The sequence below is a fragment of the Dufourea novaeangliae genome, unplaced genomic scaffold (genome assembly GCF_001272555.1).
Source record: "Dufourea novaeangliae isolate 0120121106 unplaced genomic scaffold, ASM127255v1 scaffold21, whole genome shotgun sequence".
Taxonomy (NCBI): Eukaryota; Metazoa; Arthropoda; class Insecta; order Hymenoptera; family Halictidae; genus Dufourea; species Dufourea novaeangliae.
Genome location: NW_015373910.1, coordinates 2,558,501 through 2,585,059, shown reverse-complemented (window position 1 = coordinate 2,585,059; position 26,559 = coordinate 2,558,501). Strand labels below are relative to the sequence as shown.

General features: G+C 38.6%; 1 protein-coding gene across 1 annotated transcript in view; it reads right to left on the bottom strand.

Annotated features, from left to right (window-relative positions):
* Positions 1–26,559, bottom strand: part of LOC107193986 — a 191,445-nt gene that overhangs the window by 65,249 nt on the left and 99,637 nt on the right. Inside the window, exon 3 of the mRNA XM_015583534.1 lies at positions 11,821–11,913. Within this exon, the coding sequence (XP_015439020.1) occupies positions 11,821–11,913 (93 nt within the window). The remainder of the gene's footprint in view (positions 1–11,820; positions 11,914–26,559) is intronic.

The window sequence follows — 26,559 nt, the reverse complement described above, 5'->3', positions numbered from 1 at the left end:
TAATATCGAATCTTTGACGACAATTTCGTTACGCGTTCGAAGGGTGCGCGGACGGATTTTCGACGGAAGGAAATTCGCCGTCGTTGAAAAGGTGGGGAAAACACGATCGATTCTAAGGAAAAGGGGGCGAGAATGGGGGAGACAGAAAGAGAGAGAGAGAGGGACAGAGAAATGGGAGGGAAAAGTCGCGATATTGCCAATTTCGCTATCACGCTTTCATTTCGGCGCCACGCCGCGCTAACATCGTGAACATCGAATTTTCGCTTCAAGCCCGCCACCCGGCCGGAAGGGGTGGGGAAAAACGAATTTTCCTCACTATAATCGGCCATAGCTTGCTATACGTCTCCTCGTATGCGTTATGTTATGGTAACCGCGCGTAAGACGTTCCGCTGGATTTCCGGCACGACGTATGCTCGACTCGCGAGATTTATGGAAAAACCCTGACCCGCTTGATAACGGGGCTTTCACGTGCTACGAGGAAAACGTGCCTTGGCGACGGGTACCATTTCGATCGTGGATCTGAGAGGAAGTCAACGTGATCTGTGAACGTGGTTTACAGATATGTTATCATATCGTTCGTCATAGAATGTTTATGCATATCATTGCTTTCCTTAAATAATTCAAATGGGAGTTATCTTGTTAACAGTCTTTCTTCGAAGGAAAATAAGATCGATAAACTATTGAGTTGGTCAGAAAGTAATCTCGAATTTCTGCAGCAGATGATGATATTTTCACTTCAATACAAAGCACTGCTCCTGAATTAATAAACTATGTATATATTCGAAAAGTTGACACTTCAGCCTGATAGTTAAAATGAAAATCATTACGATTGATTGAAATTTTCTTGGATTGACCTTGTTTTGAAAATCGTCAACAAAAGCTGGGAAGCAACAAAATATACTCTTGACAGGTTTCACGGTCGCCCCGCCCCAGTGGTCGGGGTGACGCTGTAACAAAAATCGTGCAGAACCAGTCAGACAGTGATCAACGGAACACTGTACATACATTAACGGTATTGTTACTATTATTTCAATTGAAATAAAAAAGCTGTATACATTTTCCGTTTACTTTACTAATAAATCAGAGAAGATACTCGGCATTAATGAAAGATTCTGGTCGCATTACGTTAAAATTACAACGGATAATTCGAATACGAGCAGACAAACGCACAAGTCCGAGTTGCGCCCAAATAATACCCAGGGTAATAAATAATCACGTAGCAAATAATTCGACGATGGTCGGCCATAATTAAGTAAAATTGGGACAAACGCGGCGAACAGTATATTTCGCGAGCAAATGAGCAAACTGGAATATCCCGGACAAATGCGCGGCGGCATAATTTATAAGATAAATACGCGGATGCAAATTTCGAAATTGGCGACACGCGTTTGCGTGAACCTTTAATATAATAAATAAAGCCGGCAATTTTCAACGAAACGATGAATCGCTTCGTGTGCAACCGATACGAATTAACGTTTTTGGTCATTTTATCATTTTCAATTTCATTTTTACTATGAGACACAAAGAACTTTCAACGATGTGACCATTACTGACACTTTCTCCTCGATATTAAAATTTTAACACCACTGAATACTGTACTTTAACACTTTGCACACAAGGAATGACACAATTTATGTTTGCGAAGTAGGAACTAAAAATTAAGATTAAATACCAAACAGACGAAGTTGAATTAAAGCCTATATCGAAAAAGGTTATAATTTGACTACTAGACTGTGAATGTTTATGCAAATTTATAAGTTTGAGCATTGATGTATAAAAAACAAAATTAGACAGCATTTTGTTTCCTACAGTAGAGGCTTCAATATATTAATAATAATACGTAAATATTACTAAATTTCATTAAAATATTTATTTTGCTACGTTCTGCAAGTCGAAGAATGCTACGAATGCATAAACATCCGCAATTTAGTTAAGAAAATATTGTCATGAATATCTGATTATAATTTTCCGTTTTATTATAAAGATTGCTTTAACGTTGATGGAATTTTTATGGGTGTTCGTCTGGCGGCAGACATGTTAAGGAGCACGATAAAGAGCCAGGCTCCAGACCACCCCCATAAACGAGGTCAAAAGGGAAATATTCAAAGGGCGGTCTCTCGATCGACGACTCACCGATCAATCTTGCGAACACGATTTTCCAATCTGCCAGGACCCACCAAGGTCGCGAACTAGCTACGCGGGGTCGAACGAAACGCCGAGAAGAGGCGTTCGCCAGGAAGTTCGAAAACTTAACTAGGAATTAGAAGGGATCATCAGATCAAACGACCGATGCTGACTGGAATAAGCATCAATAAATCCACCGAGAATCACTAAGAGACTAATACATTCATTTTGGGAAATTGCGTTTACCGTAATGCAAATTTTATGATGTTTCATATTCTGTGAACTTCATTCTATGCTACTAATTTTGTTCCCGCTCTCTACCATCTATCTAGTTTTCCTACTACCTATTCGCTATCTACGTTTAAGCTTACTCTGTTCTTCGAAGATCAATCTAATATATTCCTGCATGACTTCTGCCCATCAGTGTTTCATTAGATGAACCGAAAGTGTGTTATACATCCAACTACCTACTTACTTATCTACTTCAAAGTTGGACAGAAGTTTATTTGAATAATACATAGTGCCGCGCACTCAGCTTCTAAGAGCATCATCCTGTTCCTAGCACAGTTAACGAGATTAAATAATTGTTTGCCAAGTATGAGTTGCCGAACAAGAAGTATTAATATTTTATTATGAAAATTGGAACTTTTACGTTTAATCGATCAAAAATGGCATAATACTTCTATATCTTTTATTCGTTGTTCGAAATTTTGTTTAAAAAATCAATTTGCCCACCACCTATATACTTTTACATATATACTATTCTTCGAAACTTAATATAACATAGTCCTGTGTTACGATAATTCTGTCCATCAATGTTTCAATAGATATACCAAAAAAATGTTACATGTCCTGGAATCTGATTCTACAAATACACTTTATCAAGTAAAAGTACCAATTGACATATACGCAATGCAATGTTAAAAAAAACATATTTTACCAATTTGAATACAAATTTAGTCTCCCTTAAAGGTCTACTTACACAATTAAACACACTTCAAATTTATTGAAGCGTTTGCAATCTACTTGGGTTAACATTAACGATAATTAGAATTGAAAAAAAAATGAGTGAAAATGTAATAACGTGTATCAAGAGAATAATTCTTCCGAAGGTATTAAGTTACTGTCAGTTGCTCGGTCACGTATGTTTAACTCGCAGCACGGCAAGTGGCGATAAGGCCACTTGCGTTATTAAAATATGCGGCGTCCAGGAGTTTCTGAACGAGCCGTGTCAGCCAAATTGCAGACTCGAGTGATCGATATCGACTGCCTGGCCGCAACGCAGTGGCCGATACCCGGGGTTACGAAGTCGCTGGAAATCGAACCGCGCATTACAGTAACTGGATTTACCGAAAAGCTCAGTCCGGTCTCTAGTCTGCATTTAACCTTCCATTGTGGGGCTTTTGGCAAACGAAGTCGAGAGAGGTGGAGGAAGGAGGTACGGTCTCAAAATCTGCGGTATTTGAATTTGTCGATTTACTTATGGAAATTGCGGCTCCCTATCTCAAGTGTAAAAGACTTTCGGAAATATTGACTATTAGATTCCGATCTCTGATCTGGATCAGCGGTGAACTGTTTGGCCGGGAGGTAAATTCCATGAAGATATTGGATCGAGATAGTCTCTTTCGATGTTGGTAAGTGAATGGCCGAAAATCGAAATTCATCGAAAATTATATATTAAAGAAATGCGAGAATATAGATGAATAACAGGGATCGATCGTGTTGTTTGTATATGTATGATTGAGAAATATCAACAGGGTGGAAGAATAAAAATGACTACATCAAATATTTCCAAAAGTATACAAGTAAAAGGAAATGTTACTCAGATAATAGTTGTTTGGCTAATGAATCCATATGATCGCATGATTGCCTGTTTTATACTAAATATTTACTTGAAAAATTCTTCTTTTGTTCCTATGGTTCCAGAAATATTCAAGGTAGGAATTTTTAATATTCCACCCTGTATAATGCAATTCTTTTTTAATTTAAAGCCTAACAACAACCTGATAAAATTGATGTCACGAGAAAATTATTCTGCATTGAATTACAGAAAAATAAAAGCAAGTTAAGGAAACGATATTACCGACGTGAAACCTGATATTTAATTTCTGAAGTTTATCGGAAACCTGTCAGAATTATTAGAATATAAATTATAACTCGTCGATGGACGTTTAAGAAAATATGATTTGCTGATGGCATTGCGATCCGTTAAAGTCCATTTCGAGGATCGGTTATGCATCTATTTAATTCAATCGGGACGATGTTTGTTGTGATTGGCAGCCGAAATTGGGGATGCTAATTTTATGGTAAACAAGGAATAATACCGCGGGCTTTGAGTATTCAGTTTACTTCGCATTGGTAAATACGTCTTATCGTGAGATCCTGCTTATTGAACGCAGTTACCCACCGTCTGCCAGCTGAATATTACCCCTTACAATATGTTTGTATCCATTTCTACAATTTTCGCAAAATTAATGCTATTTCGATGCTGAGTTTTTTATTTATTACTACAAAAACACTCAATTTCTTATTACCATTTTCGGGTGTTATGTCTAAATTTATATTTTAACAATTACAATATGATTCTTGATTTTGGAATTACATATTTACAGCAATTAGTGTGAAAGGTGTTAATTGTAGTAATAAATATAGTTAAGTAGTAATAAACATGAGCAGTTCTTTAATCTTTTAAGGCAAAGAAAGCCTGTATATTGGAGAAATAAAATTTATTCTGAATTTCCTATCATGTAATAAGCAAACCCTGGCAAAACTTTCATTTGAATATTAAAATAGAACAAAGCACAAGAAGAATAATGTCTGTAGACATTAAGACGTTATTCAACCAGCTCTAATGTACCAGAATGAACTTTCTATAGCCAGAAATAACCGAAAAGTATCGTTTCCATTCTAATTTCAAACCAATCTAAAATAATTATATATAAAATATCTTTCCTTCACTTTTTATATCCCGAAAAGTAGTAACGAAGATAATAAAAAGCATATACAATTAAGGTTTCAAAGTACGAAGGTGTCTTGTGACAAATATTAAAGTAGTAAACTGAGTTTAAAAGTTATTCTTCCTGCATTTGTCTCTGACAAGTAAAATAAAGTATTTACATAAAAAAAAACTACTTTCATTCACGAACAAAAGTCAATTTCCACAAAAATATTACGTACCCCTTTCATCTTCCGAGATCTTCAATTCTAAGACAACGTTATTCACCTCCAAGAATGTTTCACATCCAGGGAATTTCCTTTGTACCCGGAAGAGGACGCAATAAAAGCATCACGATCGCACCATGAACGCGTAGCGCGACGCCAACGGAAAGAGTTACGGTATCCCGTTTTTTTCCCTGTGTCTATCGAAATAATTAAAAGTTTAATTCAGTTCCGTGAACTCGGACGGGGCGTGTCCGGATTGAACGAGTTCGCGTCCTGTGTGTCGTTTCGCAGTTGACAAAAGTCCGTCGATTTAAACTCGACCCGGACGGGATTCCTCGGGCGAGGGAACTTCGAAAGGCTCGCCTCGGCCACGGCAAAAGGAAGTCCCCTGTCCCCATTCAGGAAACGGAACTCGATGGCGAACTGTCGATGCAACCCGAAACCGGTGTCGCGAACTACTCGTAGGACGTTCCCTCTGAACAACTCGATGGAACGTACCTCCTGACGTGCGATTAATCAATTCCTGGAAAGCAATCGATACGACGACGTGGAAACAGAGAGGAACTAGCTCGATATTCGAGGAAAACTTTTGTTTCCGATTTAATCGAACTACCACCGCGTGGGAAGAAATCATCCTGGTTCGTGTAAACTGAAAATAACGACGTCTTCGTTGCATATTTGCATTCTTTTGCCGGAAGTATTTTTCTTGGGCGGAACGAGATCGTCTGCAGTAGTCAAACTTTTTAACGGTGTTTGCTGGGATATTTGTTGGATTTAGTGTAACGAAGAGTTTCCAGGAAATACAAAATTTTTATGGGCTTCGATGCAGTCAATAAACCGTTATGGTAAATTTATGGAAGCTTTGAATGGGCAGAAGTACGATATTCTGTTGGTATTGGTGGGAGATCTGTGTGTAGAAATGGTTTTTCGACTGTTGGTCGAAGACTTAATTAATGTGTAGATAGAAGTAATCATTTTTATCGTTACTCTTTGTTTTAGGAATCAAGGTTTAAGTTCAGGTACAGTTAAGTACTGTAGAACGAAGTGTTCATACTACGGTTAGAGAATGGAGTTAAGGAAACCAAACTTAACCAATAAGCATTGAAAATTTGCAAAACAATTAGTTCATAGACTTCATTTATTAACGATATATTACTGTACTAATAATTATGAAACACCCTATATAATAAACGAATTACGTCATAAGGATCACGAACTAGAATCCATGATAGAATTCAAGAGACATATAGTTAATATAATAATGTAATCACCTATCCCTTCAAATAGATTAAAACGAAACTGTCTTCAGAAACACGCAACAGTTTGTCCTATTTCATCAAAAATATTCATCGATCTCGGGCATTAATTTCGCACATTAATGTCGTGACTCTCCGCCGGAAGCAAACAACGAGTTCAGCGAATTAATTAAACGTTAATTTCCCAACTAATTAGCAAAATCCAGTCGCTGTGTGTTTCGCTTCGAAACCGCTTCGAAAATATATGCGGGTCGAGAATGAATATCGTTGGGTCGGCCATAGACACGGTAATGTTTTGTTGTTGGCCGATCGGCTTCCCGTAAAACGTATTTAAAACATATTCGAAAAGTTTGTGTTATGCGATCGACACGGGCGTGCTTGGTGGAGCCGCTGGAGAACCGTTTGTTTCGTGGTGGTGTTCCCGAACAATGGCAAAACAAACGCACCGTGTAAAATAGAAAAAGCAGCACGACAAGCGGAGGCAATTGGAGAAAGTTTCCGTTGCGATAATTGGAGGATGAATGAGTGTCGGTGAATCGGTATTTTTTGGTTCTCAATAGGAGGCAGATGACAAACGGAAATTGTGTAGAGTAAAAATGTTGTCGTTGTTCTCTCTCTATAAGAATCTCTCAATACGAATGTAGCGTTCCCTTTTTATAAGCTTACCGTTTAGGACTGATTGTGTGATAATAGAGAAAAATGGTGACACTTCTGCAATCGTCTTATTGACTTACTAAAAATTGGGAGCACTGATTGGAATTGTTACGAGTTTTATGCTCTTTCATAGATTATACTGAATATTTAACTATCCCAATTCACGATAGAAACCTCGAACGTTTTGCTAATTTATTCTCCCTCCGTGAGCACTAGCATTGAAGAAAGAAGGGGACAGAATGAGACGACGAAGAACAGCAACGCCAGAATTATTCGACTCTTAAATAAATTAAGGGTATATGCGAAATTCCTGCATAAAGTTACGTGTCCCTAATGAAAATTGAGTTCAGCAAAATGGAAGGGAACATTTAGTCAACATCGTCCGCGCGGGAAGTTTCGAAGGCGTCTCTTTAACGACTGCAAATTGGCGTACACTGGAAAACTGCCAAACAGCCAAATGGAGGTAATAAGATATTCCAGTCCGCTACCCATCGATTGTTGTAAGGAGACCCGAGTGTCTTCCGAGTGTAACACTTCCCTGATGACAGTCAATTTTCCGAGAAGTTCCTAGAGTCTCTCAACGTAAACCACTGCCTGTTTGCTAGTAAACCACCTACTTGAAAAGCTAAACCATTTAGTTATTAAAAATAACATATCAATTATAATATTTTATATATTGAAAATTATGTATCAATTGTCAATGGGATGATTCTTGAAGTAAAGGTTGATGAGCTCAATATTATATTAATTAACTTCTGTTTTTAACGATGAATTGATAGCTCTAAATCATTCTATAATTCATAAACTGATAGGGACGATGATTACAAACACTACTTCGCTGCAAATTCGAAGCAACGGGACATCACCACAATTACTTTACGGTCAACCATTACCGACCACCGCCGCAATTTAAGTACAATTAACTAGAAAATGAAGGGCAGAAGAATGAAGGCAACCTTAATCAGAAATGAGGAAGCCCGTACCAAGGGGCTAAAGTAATTACACGTGGTATAAAAGGAAGACTGTAGAATCCTCAAGTATCCGAATACTATCATTGACCTGGGTTATCCAGAAATTTTTGTAAATCGAAATAAATTCGATTCCCCGTGAAGAAATAAATTGCAAATGTAGGATAAATTATTTTTGTCTCGGGGCATCGAATTAAAAGACTCATGCACTCGAGCTTGCAGTAAGTAGAATAGGCACGCAATGATCAGACAGGTTACAATTCCTGTTTACCTAACTCGGCGAATATTTAAATTTGATTTTTTTTAATAACGGAACCTCGCAAAGACTATATTTTCGGCTTACTTTCGCGAAAGAATTATTTTTCTTTGTAATTGTAACAATTTTAGCTGTGCACTCCCTATAAACCAGTATTAAATACCAAGCATTTTAGTTCTTCGAGAGTGTCCGAAATAAATAAAGGAATTGTTCTCCATATTCAGCTACGAGTTCCTAGATAGCGAAGAGCAATTAAACGGAAGGATTTCACGGGTACAGCGCTGTTTTGAAAGATAATACAAAACGATTTCTGTAACATGCCTACATTGCATCATCCCCCCTCCGCCCTTGGATAGTGGCTGAAGTTAACTGCAATTGGTGGTTGGGTAGAATATCCGAGGCATGGATATAACCCCCTGTTAACTACATACGAGACGCCCTGGGGCATCTTCCAATTTAAGCTCTACCCTGTCCGCTATACCCCGAAATAGGGTTACCGTATTATTATTTGTCGTTCTAGCCGGTTACGAGTTCATATGAGACAGGTAAATTATGGTTCCGCTAGGTCTCGTTACTAGAGCAGAATAATAGACTATTTTGCAGATTATATAATCGATAGAGTTATCTGTTAGGTTTGTAGAGAATGTCGTTTCAATGGGCAAACACAGAGTTCTTACGGGAAAGGTATATTGTTAGTGTAATAAATTCTGAAGGAGAGTCTATTATATGTGTACCACAAATGCTATTTACATAGAATTTATACTCTATTCATCCACGAGTGTTAATATTAATATAAAATCATACATTGAGGAACATATTGGGAATTCATATTCCACGATGACAGAAAAATGCATTATTGTTACTCAGGATTCGATTAAGCATACTGAAGAGGCAGCTAATTAATGTAAACAATTTTTATCCTGATCTGTTGTTGGATTTTAATTACTGTACATATACGTTTATCCAACTGCAAAGAAAGTTTTTTTAATAATAATTCATTGTAAACTTCACAAAATAATACAGCACCCTAAAAAATAGGTATTCCACGTTCCACCGTGACTTCGTCGATCCCCTCGCACAGACAAGTAGAACAACAGACAACAGCGTTGGCAAAGAAAAAAAAAAGGAAGAAGAAAGCGAAGGGGGAAAGCTTCGTGCTAAACATTCCGAGCGCACAAAGCGAGCGGTCCTCGCGAGGAAAATACGAAGCGAGCTGGCCGAGGAGCGGCGTGCAATTTACACGCTCTACGTTCCTCTCTTCGTTTTTTATTTATTTTTTTTCAAGGCTCAGAACCTCGGGGGTTACCGACCCGTACTTAATACGTACACTTATCACGCTGCAATGATCCTGTTAGCAACTTTTACTCCTCCTCTCTTCCACCACCCCCATCTGCCCCCGACGCGGCATAAGACAGACAGGAAAAGAGAGACGGTTAAACGGCTCTGAACCTTTATTGGCTTTGGAAGCCACGAGAGTGCACTCCGTGTCCACCGTTCCTGGGGCCGCGACAGCTCGAACTTTGTCGAAAGCAGATGAGGAAAAAAAAAATGATACGCGAGGGTAGACACCACCCCCTCGCCTGGAATTAGCTCTCGTTGGACGAGCGTTAATTTATTTTGAGGGACGATGAGAGGTGAACATGGCGGTTCCTTCCTATTGGTTCAGAATTCGCTTTTAAAGCGGCGGGGTGGGAGGAAGCTCTGACGTTAGTTCGACTGTCACAGAGCTGAATGTTTGACGAAGAACCCGAAGAACCGAGCCCTGGCTGGTTTAATTCTACGGAATTGCTACCCTTCGGGGTGTTTTAGGGGACTCTTCTTTTTGGGTGCTCTGGACACTTCAGACAGGTAAACATGATATAGCGGAGGGCCGTGTGACTGGAGTCGTTGTTCCATTATTGTTGATTAAAAGAGGGTCGATGCGAAGGTATGAAGAGTATTTGAGGGGATGGTAAGTGGTGCGTTGCGGGGAACCATGTTTTGATCTATCGTTTACTCTCTTTTGGCTGTTTGCAAGATAATGTGAGTCATATTCTATTTGTTAGTCGATTTTGTTCAACTATTATGTTTGTGACTGGAGTGTGACTTATAGTCTGCTGTTAACGTTACATTTCATAATTTAAAATAAATTGTATTAATCACTTTAATTTAGATTTAGAAGTTGATTGTAATTATGTCTGATGATTTGAAATAGAGGATAATTATTTTTAAATGATATTATCGTTCCATGGTTAAATTTTAATGTGGTCTGTCTATGCAAAGACGAAGCAAATTGATTACTAATTGCATTAAGGGAATTATAATTATCACTTTCCATGTACTGTATCACTCTACAATTATATCTAAACTATAACTTATTAATGCCTGTACATGTTACAATATAATGAGCTTATTCCATTAAATGTTAGAACAAAATTGCAGCGACCAAATCATTAACATATTATCCTCATATTCTATAATCACTGTAACCAAATATTCCCATTAACACTGTCAATAGAATTTAAAGATTACACCATTGCGTTTCGAAATGTGTTTCAAATTTTCAATCGTGTAAAAAGATCTAGAATAATAAGAAATATTCTACAAAAATCATCTGGTTAGTAACAAGATACACACTGAAAAATTTAATCGAACTCTGAGGAGAACCTACTACATATACAGTGGTCCTATTCATGGAATACTACCTATTCCAAAGAATTAAAAGTCCCTGGCCATTTAACTCGAAACCGAAATTTCCATCATCCCCAAAAAAATCCACTCCGTACAATTAAAAAAAAAGAAAATCACCTAGATCAATTAAAAACGCGACGACATGCTGAGTCATGATCGGGTCGATTTTAATTGTGCCCGGTTCTATATTAATGTACAATGAACATCACGGCCCTGTAGTCGAGCTGGCGTAATTGAAATAATTACCAGGACGACTCGGCCGATCTGTTAATTAACAGACGCATCGAAACGAAGACAAAGTCTGGCTTAACGGGGGTAGCGGGCGTGGAGGGAGGGGGTTGAACAAAATTAAAAATTCTGCTCTAAACTCAAACGAAACGGGGCGATCGTGGGAACAAACAAATTTTCCGTCGACGATTTATTTGTCCGTCTAATGACGCGTGCTGCACTAATTAATTAACATCCGTGCGCGTCTGTCGTTTAAGGATCGACCAGGCTCGCGTTTGTCCGCCGATAATTACGTGACAAATTTTAATTAATTCACCTGTAACGATCGTGACGAGCCATGCTATAGCGGTGGCGGAGGACCGCGTGTATATTCCGTTCTTTTTTATGTGTCTCGTAATATTTCCACCCCTTCTATCCCCCGTGGATTCCCAGGAGACAATGGAGAAACAGTGGAAAGAAGTTAGCAGGCGAGACGCGATAATAAGAAAATTACGAAACTTACCGACATCCTTGGAACCACCCCATGTCCCCAGTTGCGCGTCGCGTGCTAATCGAGACAATGCGTCCACGTAGACACGGGATGCGGCTGCGGCACCTGGAAAATAATGAAACACAAGGCGACTGTAGCGACCGAACAGCAGGTGTATTACAATTCTTGTGTGTTTTTCCTTTTTTTTGCGACGATAATTCAACCCCTCGCGTTGGTTCCCTTTAATTAAAAGGGTCTTAATTCTCGTTGAAATTATATTGATTCGAATGGCGAATAGGGACTGCTTTTAATTTCTGCGGGGAGTGCTTGACAATCTTTCGTTTTTTTTTTTCTTTTAGCTTCGTTATTAATTATATCTGAATGGCACTTGTGACATTGGTGACGTTATTCAGCCACGGATGTTTATGCAAATTCATAGCTTCAGAGAGTAATTTATGAGAATGATGATTATACAAGGTGTCTCATTTAAGTGTGTTCCCTCGAATAACTTTTTTAATTGTGAAAACGCAAGAAATACTTTATACGTAACTTGAATGGTATTAAATGATCGATATTCCGCAGGATTTGTTTCTTTCAAATGTTGGTTTTTTCTCGAAGTATTCAAGGTTATTAATATGACATATTTTCCTATTGCAAGGACATATTTTTTCCTATTGCATGGCGTAACTCATGCAGAATTAAATTCAGACAAAATGGCATTTATGAAGTAAATCATACAAATAGGAGCAAAAATGGAAACTTTGTTCTTCTCCTAAGTCTCTTATTCAGAATAAAATAAAAAATTCGTTGCATCTAACGAAAGTTTTCTCTTTTATTGTATTTTATAGAGCCCCATGAGCTATAAATGGATAAAATCTGTACCCTACACATAAAACATACTATAAGTGTATTAACCCCGAACGTTTTAATAAATAAATCACATATTTATATGAATAAGTCGTATACCAGTGCTACATACAGATATATTCCTTGTCTTTCAATTCCCAAAAATAACACACTCGAACAAATATATAAAACTATCATAAACTCTAATTCAATACATACTCAGACAATAATCTATTGGAGAATATTTCCCCACCTCTAGGTAAGCAAAAACTTTATCATAGCTCAGAAACGACTGATCTTTCGCTTAACAGCAACCTAAACCCCAGGCCACCCGCCGGTTAACCAAGCACCAACGAACGAATCGCAACAGTAACTGCAGATTACATGAAACTTCGTTAACTTTTTCTTCATCGCGAGTCCACCCTTTCACGACACCGTAACGTAAATGTCCAGTAAAAAGTGTTCCTAGGGGGAGTGAGACGACAGGAAAAAGGGTTGTCGAATAAAAACGCTGTTAGAAGTGCTCTACTTATCAATAAAGAACGATCATTCCCCGCGAAAGCTTCTCGTTAAAACCTATGGAGCAGAAAAATTGGGACGATCCCACGGACAAAACGAGGAAGAGGGGGTGGGTGGAGAGGGTGGATCGGTGGAAATTGGTGGTGTGCAACCCCGTTTCCTGCGCCGCAGAATCCCTCATAAATACGGGAGTTGTATGGTTGGTAACTGGCCACCGTGGCGCAGAAGGGGTGGAAAATAGGGCGGGAAAAAAAAGGAGAAAAGCTCGGACAAGAGTAGCAGGGTAGAAGCGTGCTGTATCTCGAAAGGAACGGACTTGTGTAAACGTGCGGGGGTTGTTTTACGGTCAACCTAGAGCACGTCGTTCTCTGGCTGGCCCTCTCAAGATTGAAGTACGTTTGGTTTTCGGAAATGTAGGCGCTCTGGGCTTAATTGTGACGATATTCGCAGAGCATCCATGTCTAGGATAAAAAGAAAGTCTCTTTTGACTTTGGAATTTCTGTCTGTCCGAAATTGTGGAATCTTTGAGAAGGGATTGGAAGGTTCTGGAAAGGATTTTAGGTACCATAAGTTATAAAAATATTCTTGGCTGTTTCAACCCTCTACCTGGTTTGATATCAGAAGAAATGGTGGAAAAATTGTTTGTCTAATATTAAAGCGGCCTATGTAACGAATCAATTACATAGAATTATTTTCTGTGAAATTCTAGAAAACATAATAAACCATAAAATTGATCTTATCTTACACTATTAACAAATTAAAATTATTCTCTGCCCCTTCAAAAATATCAAACCTCACAGGACTACGAAATCAACTGTCATTATTATTAAAAGTAACATTCTAATTGATGTAGTGATTAAAAAATGTATTTGATATTTACATTTATTCGAATAGAAATGCACGAAAAAATTCTAGCCTTTTCGAAGTTGTTTAGCGGCAAGACAAAGCATCCCCTATTTCGTTTCATTTCTCCGTGTGACTTTTTCGAAGGACTTTCCGGCAGGATGGAGGATAGAGAAAAAGAAAGAACGTGGAAGCTGATCCCGTCTACCCATTACGTTCTCCTCGAAGAAAATCGTCTGCCCTTCCTATTCAACCCTGTCGAGACAAAAGCAGGGCATTAGACGAGCATCGCCGCTGAATACCAATGCGTTAAGCAACCGAAAGGCCTCTGTATTAAGTCGCGCCTTCTCCTTTAATCCGTTCTGCTTTCCTGCAAAAAACTCATTCGTTGTAAACGCAACGCAAATCTAAATTTTAAACTTTTTTTTAGATAAAAGAACAGTTGTTAGGTGTATCTCGCCAATTAAGTATTATACATTGTTTCTCAACTGATTCTACACATATTGAATCTAATTCTAACGTTCTTATAATCACTTTAATGTATACGAAATCCCTAAAGTTATTATTACACATAGTTTAACCCATTCAGACAGTATTTTTTTACTTATTCAAGACCTATCGCAGCATTTATTTTTTAACTACTAAAGGACTAGGTAAAAAATAATATCGAAATGAAATATTGTTCGAAACATACCTGAACCTACACATGCATGGGTAAACAATAAATCGTTACATCTTATACACTTACACTTAGCTGTCGAATATAATAAACACACCAAAATTAATAGTTTGTGTTTTCTTGCGACATCTATTTATAAATACTGAAAATACCGAACTCTTTCAGACGGTCTAAGGACTTACGATTGGATTTCCCGTGTCGTGTACCTACTGACGAGCAAACTTCGCTTCCGCTGGAGAAATAAACGGCGTAGGGGAAGGGCTTCCTACCACTTGGTAAATTTATTTCAAGTACAGAAATACATGTTAAACCAAATGTTAATTTGACACAAATTTCAGTTACTTCCGAGACCAACTGGTAGGAAGCCCTTTCCCTATGCCGTTTTTTCTCCTAGAAAAAGTAAGGTAGGCGAAGGGCCTCCTATCATTTAGTTTTAAGAATTACTGAAGTGTGTGCCAAATTAATATTCGGTTTTACATTAATTTCAGCACGGAATAAATTTATTAAGTGGTAGGAGACTTTTTTTCTACGCCACTTGTTCCCCTAGCAGAAGCCGAGTATTCTCGTTAGTAGGTACATGACACGGGAAATCGTAGACCGGTTGAACTGAATTTGATGATGCAATATTTATAAACAGATATCAAAACAAAATACAAACTGTTAATTTTTGTGTGATTATTATTTTCGATAGTTAATACGTTAAACTTCATGGTTGAACCAATACTTGCGCTAAATAGTTTTCATTTTTTGTTTTCACAAATGAATAAAGTTATCATAAATAAAACTCGGTAGTTCTACATTTGGGTCTGGTTAGACACTACAAGTCAAACTCGTTATTCCTTTGCAATGGGTTAAACAACTTATTTTCCGAACACTAACCTCGCACAGATTTCACGATTCCAAAGGAGTATTTCGCCAACCACCAATTTGCCGAACAATCCCGGCACACAACTCGCGACGCAAACTACCGGAATTAATTTCACCAGCTTTAATTCCATCAGTAACCTACTTTCGTACACGAGTCCCGAACACATCACAGAGAGCCATTTTATCGCGCCACTTCTTTCGCAGCCTTTCCCCGCGGGTGAAGTAGACTGAACTAATTAGTCTTGTTGCAGGAATCACTAGTACCGGAGCTTGTAGAACGCGTGGAAATTCAAACGACCTTGAAGCTTATAGCGTTTATTGCAGACTGAGCCCCCACTCCGTCCTGTTTCCGGGTCCTTGTCCGAAAACGCTTTGGTTGACGGGGTGGCGACCACCCCGGTCGTTGCGGTGTTAATTGTTATTCTCGGTCGTTCCCGGTAATTACACCCCGTTCCATCGGCAAAGGCCTCGTCCGCCTTCGAGTGTGCAACACCCAACAGCCACCGTTGCAGTTTCCCCATTGCGCTGGGATTCGGGGCAAGGAACACTCGATATGAAATCACTTATCTGGCCTACACTATTGTGCCGTCCCGTCTGTTCGTGCCGATTTTTGAATGATTTTTTTTCTTTGTGGTTGGTTAACTGGTGGAAGATTATTATACGATTAACCGTAGAATGTATCTTTGTCTTGTATGACCCCGATTTTTAGTCGATTTTTCGATGGAACGGATGTACGGAATATCTTCCTAATGATGAATATTTAAATTATTTCGAGTGATATTGAAGATACAAAGGAACCACTAGAGGAAGGGTAACAGAGTTCAGAAATTCTGTGGGAGTCTTTTTTTATCACCAGAGGCATTTCTAGGTATCTCGTCATTCTTTAGTCATATTTTCATATCTTCAATAGCAGAGAAAGTAAGTCAGATGTTCTTAATCAATACGACACATTATATAATTCCGTCGACAAGTTGCAATAAAATACAAAATTGTTTAAGACATAATCCAGAATGCTTTACACCCTACAAGATATCCATAAAGCCCTACGGTATTTTTCTAAATTAAATCACATATTAAATTATAGTAACTTTATCTTTAATCCATTTCTTCTGGAATCGACCCGGAATAAAACAACAGAATCGTTTGTCATTACGAAAAACTAATATGTAGAAGAATTGAAATATAAACAAGACCTTCAGAGGATAGGCAGGTTTTTATGACTTTTTATACTTTCGATTTAGAATTTTAATATATTTGTCATAGTGTTATACTACGAAAAACATGCGACTCCTCTGAAGTCTAAAAATAGGCTTCCCGAGCTTTAAATCTAAATAACAAACAGTGATCCTCTGGAACAGTTCAGGACTAGGAATCTTTTTCTAAATGATGGCTCAAAGTTCAGTTCAAAAGGCTCGAAGTCTTAAAGTACTGACCTAAAGTTACCCTATTTTTCTAAATAATCATTAGACTGCAGATTTTAAACATTTATAGCCAATAGGGCTTAGTGTAATACAAAAGAGAAAAAACTTTCGTCGCATATAACGTATTTTCTACTTTATTCTGAACCCAATAAGGTATTTAATAAAAGAAATAAATTCCTATCTTTGCTGTCATCGTCAAAAAATTACCTTAGAAAATGTCATTTTGCATAAAAATCCGCAGTCTACTAATCACAAATCTCAACGATTCATTTCAAACTCTACCCACAATAAAGAACCCACAACTCTGTCTCTCGAAAGGAGACAGTGGATAATTCACCTAACCGGAAGATAAATAGGTGAAAAAGATTTCAACGTTAGAGGATATGTTCACAAGAGTTCAGTTCCGACTTGCACCGCGGGATCTACTCGCATTGACAGCCGGTCCCTCCACGGAAATGAAGCGGAAGAGAGACGCATGTAATCAAGCGGATGTCGGCGCGGAATGTCGAGGAGGGCGCCCGATATCAGGAGGCTTCGAATATGACGCGAGGGGAGCAGATTTTGTAGAGTATTAGCGCCCAAGCCCCTCTTCTGTAACCACCGACAGCTACCACGCGTCTTTTATCGCACAGCCTACTCGAGGATTCCGACTTTGCGCAGAGGTTGCCGCGTGAATACTCCTGACTGGGGACGAGTTCTGCGGTCTTTCTTCTTTTCGCGTTTCCTCTCCGACGATTCCTTCCTTTCAATCCCCCGTTCCGCTTCCCCTATCGCGTGATTCTCGAGTGGAAACGCGTCTGGCCACTGTGCCGATTAGGTTTTCTGATAATTGCTTACGTCGTAGATTTCTTTAGGTTAAAACTGAATGAGGAGTACAGGGCAAAGGAGATGGGTGTACACTTAGTGTATGTAAAGTGAAGTTTAAACGAAATGTACAATTTTGTCAAATTATTGAAGCTGTTGACGTTTATTTGATATGATATATTGTAATATGCAAGAAATGGACCGATAGACTGTTTTCCTTAAACTCTTCAAATAGACACAAGGTGAACCTTTACCTTTATATCTTATATCACGCACAATGTCTCTCTTTTTCCCTACTTTCGTTTCCTCGGTATAATACAAGTAATATTTCATTTCTGCTTCTGGAAGTTGGGTTGAGTAAATATCAGTGAACATAACATGCAGTTAACTTTATACATGGTTCGTATCGTACTATTATGTGTATTATAGGAACTTGCCACTGCTCACTTATATGGGAATAATATAGATTTCTGTTCCAATTCTGTATCAGTATCTAGGAGTAATTTATTTGAAACGTTGGGTAATGCTAAGGTAGTAGCAATTAGCATACCTGAATCATTACATTTTTCTCACTGTGTTCGTGGTGTATTTCCACTGGTTTCCACAATATTGATTTTGATAAGATCTTATATAGGATTATCGACTGGAAACAGTAAATTTGAAGTGTTGTCTAATGATACATGTATAATCTCGCATGACCCACTGGCGGAGCAGGACTATCTTACACCACCAGGCGGCTTTCATGTACACAAACTTAGCAAAATATGCATGAAAATGGGTCCTCGGTTCAACCTGATATAGTAGATATTAGGTAGTAAGGTAAAGATAATGTAAGGGGTTGAATGTAGCAGAGGTAGTAAAGATAATAGAGGAGAGATGGAGATAAACAATCGTTTTAGGTGATGGTAATACGCGTTAATTGAGGATACCTGAAGTTTTGAATCTATATAGAATAGTAATATTCATTAATTATTATTATATTGCAATCGTCGGAACTATTTTGTCTATAGTGCCATTTTTAATTTTGCAATTGTAAGATTTAACTACTACATAAAATATAAAAGAGAGTGCCCAGTATATTAAAGAAATGATAATTAAAAGGATTCTTCTTGTTATGAATATCTGAGAACAACTGAAAATTAATATTTAGTATACAATTACAAATAAAAGAACAATACATCGATGAAAATATTATTTCAACACAATAAGAACATTTTACTTGGATTATTTTTAACAGCGGAGTAGCAAATACTATATGGTGAGTTAATATTGAATTACAAGAGATAGTGCAATTTTTAAATTTGTGCAAATTCCATCATATGTAATTTATCACGAACACCATCAGATCGAACTGAATTTAATTTGTCGATACAGTTATCACAATTTCGTATCCTGTTCCCTTTCAGATATCGGCGGATAATTGGAAATTAATCTGCACGACAAACGCCGCCGAATAAAATTCTTCGAGTCCCGTTCGAAATTCATTTAAACGAATGTAAATATAATGGATACGTTTCCGACTTTGCTCTATCCCCTTGAAATGATCGATCACGTAATTTACTCAGAAACGTCGGTGCAAATTGTTACTCTGAATCGGGGCGCGACTTAATTTCTTCGTATTGACGAAGTGATTACACGAATTAAATTCGATAACATCATATTTTTCATTAACCTTTAATCTAATCTTCAAGGAATATTTTTTAGACATAATTTACGTTTTTTTTTAAATAAAGGAAAAATAAAGAATTTTATAATTACTTTTGAAAATGACTTCAATTTCTACCGCAATCGATAATTCCTACCGACAGTTGGAAATTTGTGGTACTGAAGAATGATTCGTCTCACAGTCACAAGATGAGAGATCTAAATTCAGCAAATTTTGTTAGACTGCAATCGATTTTGTAGTCTCCGTATTTCGGATAACGCGTAATTAATAAAATATAGTCAGTAATAATTCCACATTTAAGGGGTAAACTATGAATCAAAGAGAGATGATCCCTACTGAAAAAAATGAAATGTGTTTCGCTATGATACCGACGAGGGTTAACACACACTGTGATACTAATATGTTATTCAATAAAATTAGAGTATTATTCGTAGGATTAAATTCACCCAAGAATATTATTACTAATCAAGCCGATCTACACAGATGGTCATATTTCTTCAGGCAACATTTTAGACCACCATCGATATAACAATCTCAATTCTCCCAAACAACGAATAATCACCGATACAGTCAGCAGAAATTCCATATTTAACGGACAAAGAGCATATCAAATGACGAGATAATACCCCACGAGAAACAAGAGGAATTTGTTTTACGGCGGTATCGACGAGGATCAACACCCTTCGTAATTACCGCGCCGGGCCTGAAAGGGTTCGAAGAACACGGGTGCGGAATCCGAACCTTTCTGATAGGGACGTCGCATTAAATTGTGCGCTCGATGGCAGGCTAATTAAGCATAGTCCCATTCACCCCCCCCCCCTGTCTGTCCTTGAACACCGTAACGAAGTGTGGGTTCTGAAAAACCGTAGAATCTGTCACCGTAAAGACTGGTGGAAAAGGGGGTGCGCAAGGGTGGCGGGGTACACCAAGGGGTGGGTGGGTGATTCTGAAAGGATGCGACTGAATCAGATTCGTCGTCAACTAATTCGTTTCAAAAACCGGAGGCGACGGAGCCAGTCAATTAGTGCTTTCCGCCCGCTATTCTGTCGGGGCGACGCGGGGTGGAACTTGTCCCACCCCTGGGGCGAACTGTCGCGGAAATATGGGGTTCTCCATCGAGCTGTATAATGCCGATGGCTACGACGATTTCTTGGGATTCGGGACAGGGAATTGGAAATAACGTGGACGTCGAGGTACGAGGGCGTTCTCTAGGAGGGTGTTTAACCCCCTATTAACTGATTTCATTTCTTCCTAAATAGAATTACGTACCAGAATTATTAATACGTCGACTGCCACAGTGAAAAAGGCAGTGCATAGCCAGACAGTCTTTATTTCGTTTTTAAGTAATAAATCGTCGAAATTGTATGCGTTTAGTTAATAGAGGCTGTTGGTTTTCTTTTAAATTATACCGCGATATTAATGTTACGCATAATTTTGTAACGGAATTTAAATAGTCCAACCTCTTTGCAATGCACGTGTCATCCATCTTCGGAGGTTTTTATGAAAAATAGAAGTCAGACTACTAACAGTATTAGGTTATTTCGGGGGGGATGAAGCAGAAGCGTTTAACGTAGAGATTTTTCCGTGCATTCATTAAGAATTTACTGTTTCTACTATCAAATTGCTAATACTTGTTTCTCAAACGATAGCAACCTTCTACATACATAGGTAGTATAAGAAAAGAATACCCCAAACACATACAATCGAACGAGATCCCAAAGAAAAAGCTCACAAGACCAAGCACAAAAATAAAGGGAACCGAATTACGAACAGAAGCTGTGAATAATACCAATCCAAAACAAAATAATAAACCACAATGGACTTGATGGCCACTAAGTACTCGATACTCAGAGTAAATCTTAACCACCTCAGAAACCCAACGCCAGCAGCCTCCGAGCCGGATGAACCCGTAGATCCGGCGTTAATTAAATACAAAAGCGTCACAATCGCGCTGGAGAAAGAGTCCGCGTGACTCCACTCGGACGCCTTTCACCAGTGAGTTCCAATTCACAGAATCCGGCCCTCGTTTGTCTATTAACAGCCTAGCAGGATGCTTCAGAAGCGAGGATTTCAAGAGACCTGAAGTAGAGAGAGAGACCCGTTGGAAAAACCGGAGATCGCTCGCAGGTTCCAGCCGCAGGCTACGAGCTTTTCTTTCGCGCGGTGAAGTCGGGTGATAAGTGTTCATTGGCGAGCAGAGACGGAAAAAGGAGTAGGAAAGGGCGACGAGTGGGTAGAACGAAGAAGATGAAGGAAGACGGTGACGGAAAGGTGAAGGGGATGGAAGACGGCGGCATTTTTTAAAATTAAATTTCTCGCGCCGTCGGAGAAACGGAAGGGTGGTCTCGCAGCATGCAGCTTGGCCTGAAACAATAAATAAAAGACACACGCCCCCCCCCCTTCCCTTCCCCTGGTACAACCTCGCGCCGACAACAGGCCCTCTCTTTTTCTCTTTCGCGACGAGAAACGGAGGGGTTCAGGTTGAAGTATAGAAGGTCGGAGCGGGGGCCGAGTTCGCGTTCAAGAGTACCATAATTTACGCTCCACTCGTTTCCTCCTCGTGTATACCTAACGTGTACGAATGAAGCATAAATTCAGCCGCGCCTTCTCTCCTTTTCTGTCTCTTTTCCAGACCGTTCCACCCCCTTCCTCTATCCCAGAAAACCGGCTTCACCATCGGCGGCGAACAGGAAACTTAACGTTTAGCATCGCGAAAAGCTGTGGATGAGAACAGAAAGAGAGACGGCGGAATGGGGCGAGGCAATCGGCGGAACCGAGGGGGATGGAAGGGGTGAACGGTAGAGGGAAATGGAAGAGAGCCGGCCTTCGAGACGGACTTCTTTATTTGCGAATTACGGAGGACTGAGCGGGTACTAGACTCGGAATTATCCTGTATGCGCGCGTATTAGTCTGACGATGGCTTCTGTAATGGCGAGTGTCGCGGAAATGTTCGTCGAAATTATTACTTTGGCAATTCACCCGTTTCTTGTGTTTAATTATGCATGAGCCTTTATGGTGTAACATTCTTTATAAGATGAAGATGTGGAAGAATGAAAATATAGATGTGTTGTGATAAATACTGGTGTGGAGATTTAGTTTAACCCTGCTCGTCTCCTCATTTGTTCTTCGGATTTGTATCCCATTGTATCGAATTATTTTATATTTTGAAATGATTTGTTCTTAAGGAATGGAAAGTACAGAAAAAGTAGACGTGAAATTTACATCGTGATTTTTATATCGAAATGTAATTTTCATTTCAAGTCATGTAGACCTGAGGAGAACATCAGGGTTAAATAGATGAATTGAGGATGGTTTCGCAGTGAATAATAAGTAACGAATAAGAGAAACAAGTTTCATTTGGGAGGTTCAAAACGGTATTAGAAATTTCTCCTGAGAGAAGTTAAATATTACAAGTCCATGTAAATTTCTTCATTGTACAAGGAACGACGAACCTAGTGTTTTATTCATTACTTGGATTTCTTTATCTAAATATTAAACTTAAAGTACAGGTACCGCAGGTCGTGCTGAAATATACATAATAATGAATACATCGGACAAAGTGGTTAAAATTTCAGTTGAGAAATAGAATAATATGTTTAGCTTCTAGCTGACTCATAAACATATTACAGAGACAAAAACAATAACGCTAATTTTCTATTTGTATTCAACAGCGAAATATTCTGATTAGAGCGTAAAATGTGAACGGTAGCTGTTGCGGCGAATCGCGATAAGCTCACGACGTGCCACTACCCGTTGGTAAATTAATACCATAGAGCTCGTTAAAAAGGATGGTGCGATGTTGTGTAGTAAGATGTGGTTTAAATGGTTGATACAATTTACTAACACACTTAGAATTTAATATAAACTTAATAATGTGATGTATGTATCGACTCGTGATTGGTGGAAAATGCAGAATTTTTGTTGGTGTAGGTGGTTTAAAAGGTGGTAGTATTATGGTATAGTATATTTAGTTATATTATATTCTATAGTATATAAAATAGTTATAGTATATTCAATAGTATATAAAATAGTTATAGTATATTCTATAGTATATGAAGGAGTTATAGTATATACTTGGATATATATTCTTGGATTCCTGGAAGTCAGCGCCGAAATATAATAAGGAACAGTCTTGAGGACCGCGAGTGTTTTGCATGTGATGTGCAACTGTCCAGGAATCCCGTTTATGACGGTTTGCTGATCGTTGTCGACGGCCCAAAACACGACGAACGTTTTGACCATCGCCTACCTGCGTTGGATTGCAGCTGTAGCTATTAGAATAGCAACTTGTTTCCAGAAGGGAAAATAATACCGTCTATTACCCTATGAATTCAGTCGTCAAGGAAAATTCTTCTTAATACATTCGCGTCGTAACATTCTCATTACATGTACGTCGACAGAAACATGAATTCTAAATTGAATAAACGTTTCGATATTTACATACGCGTTCCCCAAAACACAAGGTAGTCGGCAACATTAATATTTCATAACACTGTTTCCATATCCCCTGTCCGCTGAAAGCGTGTCGAGACCATTTTCCCAATATTTTCCAGTGTACTTTAAAACGCGTTATTTACCCACCGGAAGGGAGCGAAGCAAAGAGCGTCTGGAAATAAAGAACGTACAAAATGCGACCATTACATTTTTCAAAGGGGCTAACGTGGACAGCGATAAACATCAGGGTATAAGACAACGTGGACTGCAGCGTTGCGTCGTACGTTCGGGTATTTGTCCTATTCTGTACAATAGGAAATGGACACGCTTGCTTGTATGAGGCGAAAACTCCATGTTACGATTTTCATTTACACTGGCTTTCACCGATAGCGTAAAATTGGCTATTTCGAATTTCCACGAGGCTAGAAGCAGTTGTAATAAGTTATTACTGGACTGCGGATTTTATGTATTTGTAGCCTATCTAGGTCTGTAAAATACAATAAAAAACGAAGCTTTAATCAGATCCAACGAATTCTATATTTTATTCTGAACCCAATATGATACATAAAAGGAAAAGGAAATTTCTACATTTGCTCTTGTCTTTATGATTTATATTAGAAAATCTAATTTTGTATAAAAATCCGCAGTCTAGTAATAACAGAAAGCGAAAATTGGGGTAAAAGTCTTCCTACCTACAGTTTGTCATCACTAGAACTATCCATCAGGGGTTAAACATAATTAATATATTAAGAAAAAATAACACTGCTCCAATAATTCATATATAAATATTGCAAATACCAAGCACCGCATTTCTGATTATTCGCAAAGTCATGTTGAAGTCACAAAGACGATATTACGATATCTCTAAAGAGAAACAATCCCCTATTTCTCATAAAAAGAAAACTCGTGTCTGCCTTTAATTTCAAGATTCCAGACATTTAACTAAAATTCCTGTGATCTCTAATCCCAGACCAAGAGACGTCGATAGTCACAAACTTTCTGCACCGAATGACAAAGATGAAAGAACACTCACATCTACGCACATAAACACAAGAAGGTTACGTGCTCAAATATCATTCTCGGTTCCACGATTTATTCCACTTATCGCACTTTCGCCCAGGTGCTTCGGATTTTTAAGAGTCCCCCAGAAGCTTACAGTGGATTAACTTCTTCCGACTCTTCGATAACGATGTGCGGTCCTTCGTCTCTTTCACCCTCCCGTGGAACAAAGGGCCGAAACAGCCGACTGTCGTTGCGAAGCGCGCCGAAACGAAGAAAACGGCGGGAAAGAAGCTGGGTAGGGGGAATGGCGGGAATATAAAACCAGCCGAAGAACAGGCACGGGAGAACGGAAGATACAAAGCTTCCCTCGGCCACACTGGGATTTCGTGAGTTTCCACAACACGGAGCCCGGGTATTAACCTGGATAACAATAAACGTTAAGGTCCAGTGTACACGGTGCCGGCGTTTCCGGTACACTTGCAATATACGAAATAATCCACAGACGTTCGCTAAAACGCGCCGATCTAACGTGAAAATGGCTCGGAACCGGCCGCGATCGTTACGAATTATTTGTTGACCGGACCCCGTATTACGGAATCCCCATGATTTCATTGTTTCCGCGAGAAAAACGATTCATCTTGCAGTCCGGACGAAAAGCTGATAATTGCTAGGGGTGTTTGTACAGTTGTGAGATTTTCGATTCGGCTGAATAATGCAGGGATAATGACTAATGCGTTTGGGTACGAACTAGTTATCACAGATTTTCCCAATGATGTTAGAAAAGGCCGATCAGAATTATTTAACTGCTTGGGGAATAAAGACGTGTTTTTCAAATGTTAAATTTGCAACTATAGAAAACGTTTTAAATTCTCAAGATGCTATTGCAATCTTAAAAATTAGTTTGAAACGAGTTGTGCTAGATCCATTTTATTCGCCTGATCTAACTCTAATTACTGTTTCTACAATTGAGAACACCAGGACATAAATGGCGTAAAACGAGTCGTAAATTCATGGGTAAAAGAAATTCACAAAAAGTTTTTTTAGGTTTATCTATAAAAAAATAAGGGTGACCGTGAAAGCTTTGGAAAGAATGGTTGACAAGGCAAATTCATTGTCTAGATAAAAAGTTTCGAATAACGAATAAAAGATAAAAAAAAGTATTTCGTCAGTTTTAATTGTTTAAACGTGGAAATGTCATTTTTTATAATGAAATAATACTTCTTCATGAATGAATCGACATTTGTCGAACAATTCTTTAATCTTATTGACTGTTTAAAGCTCAGAAACAACACTTAGATACTGCTGCTTTCCACTGTGTATTATTCGAATAAAATTCTGCTCAACTCTGTGTTGTATTAGCTAAAAAAATTTCGATCGAACAGCTAGAAGTAGAATAATCTAAATTGATTACGCTCCGTGGTCCACCCTGTATATATCTCCCAATAACAAACAATAATAGTCTATATCCTTTTTAGTAAAATATTGTACTAGCTTCACTCGCGTTCATCCAAAAATGTCCCCACAAGGTTAAAAATTATACATACACATACGACCCAAGAAAGGAGATTAACCAAAGACTCATCCGAACCGTTCCAGCGCAACGACGATCATTGCTGTCACCCGTGTCCCAATCAACGAATCCAAAAAACGCTCGGTCCACTGCGTCGTAAGTGATCCACCGAATCGTCCGA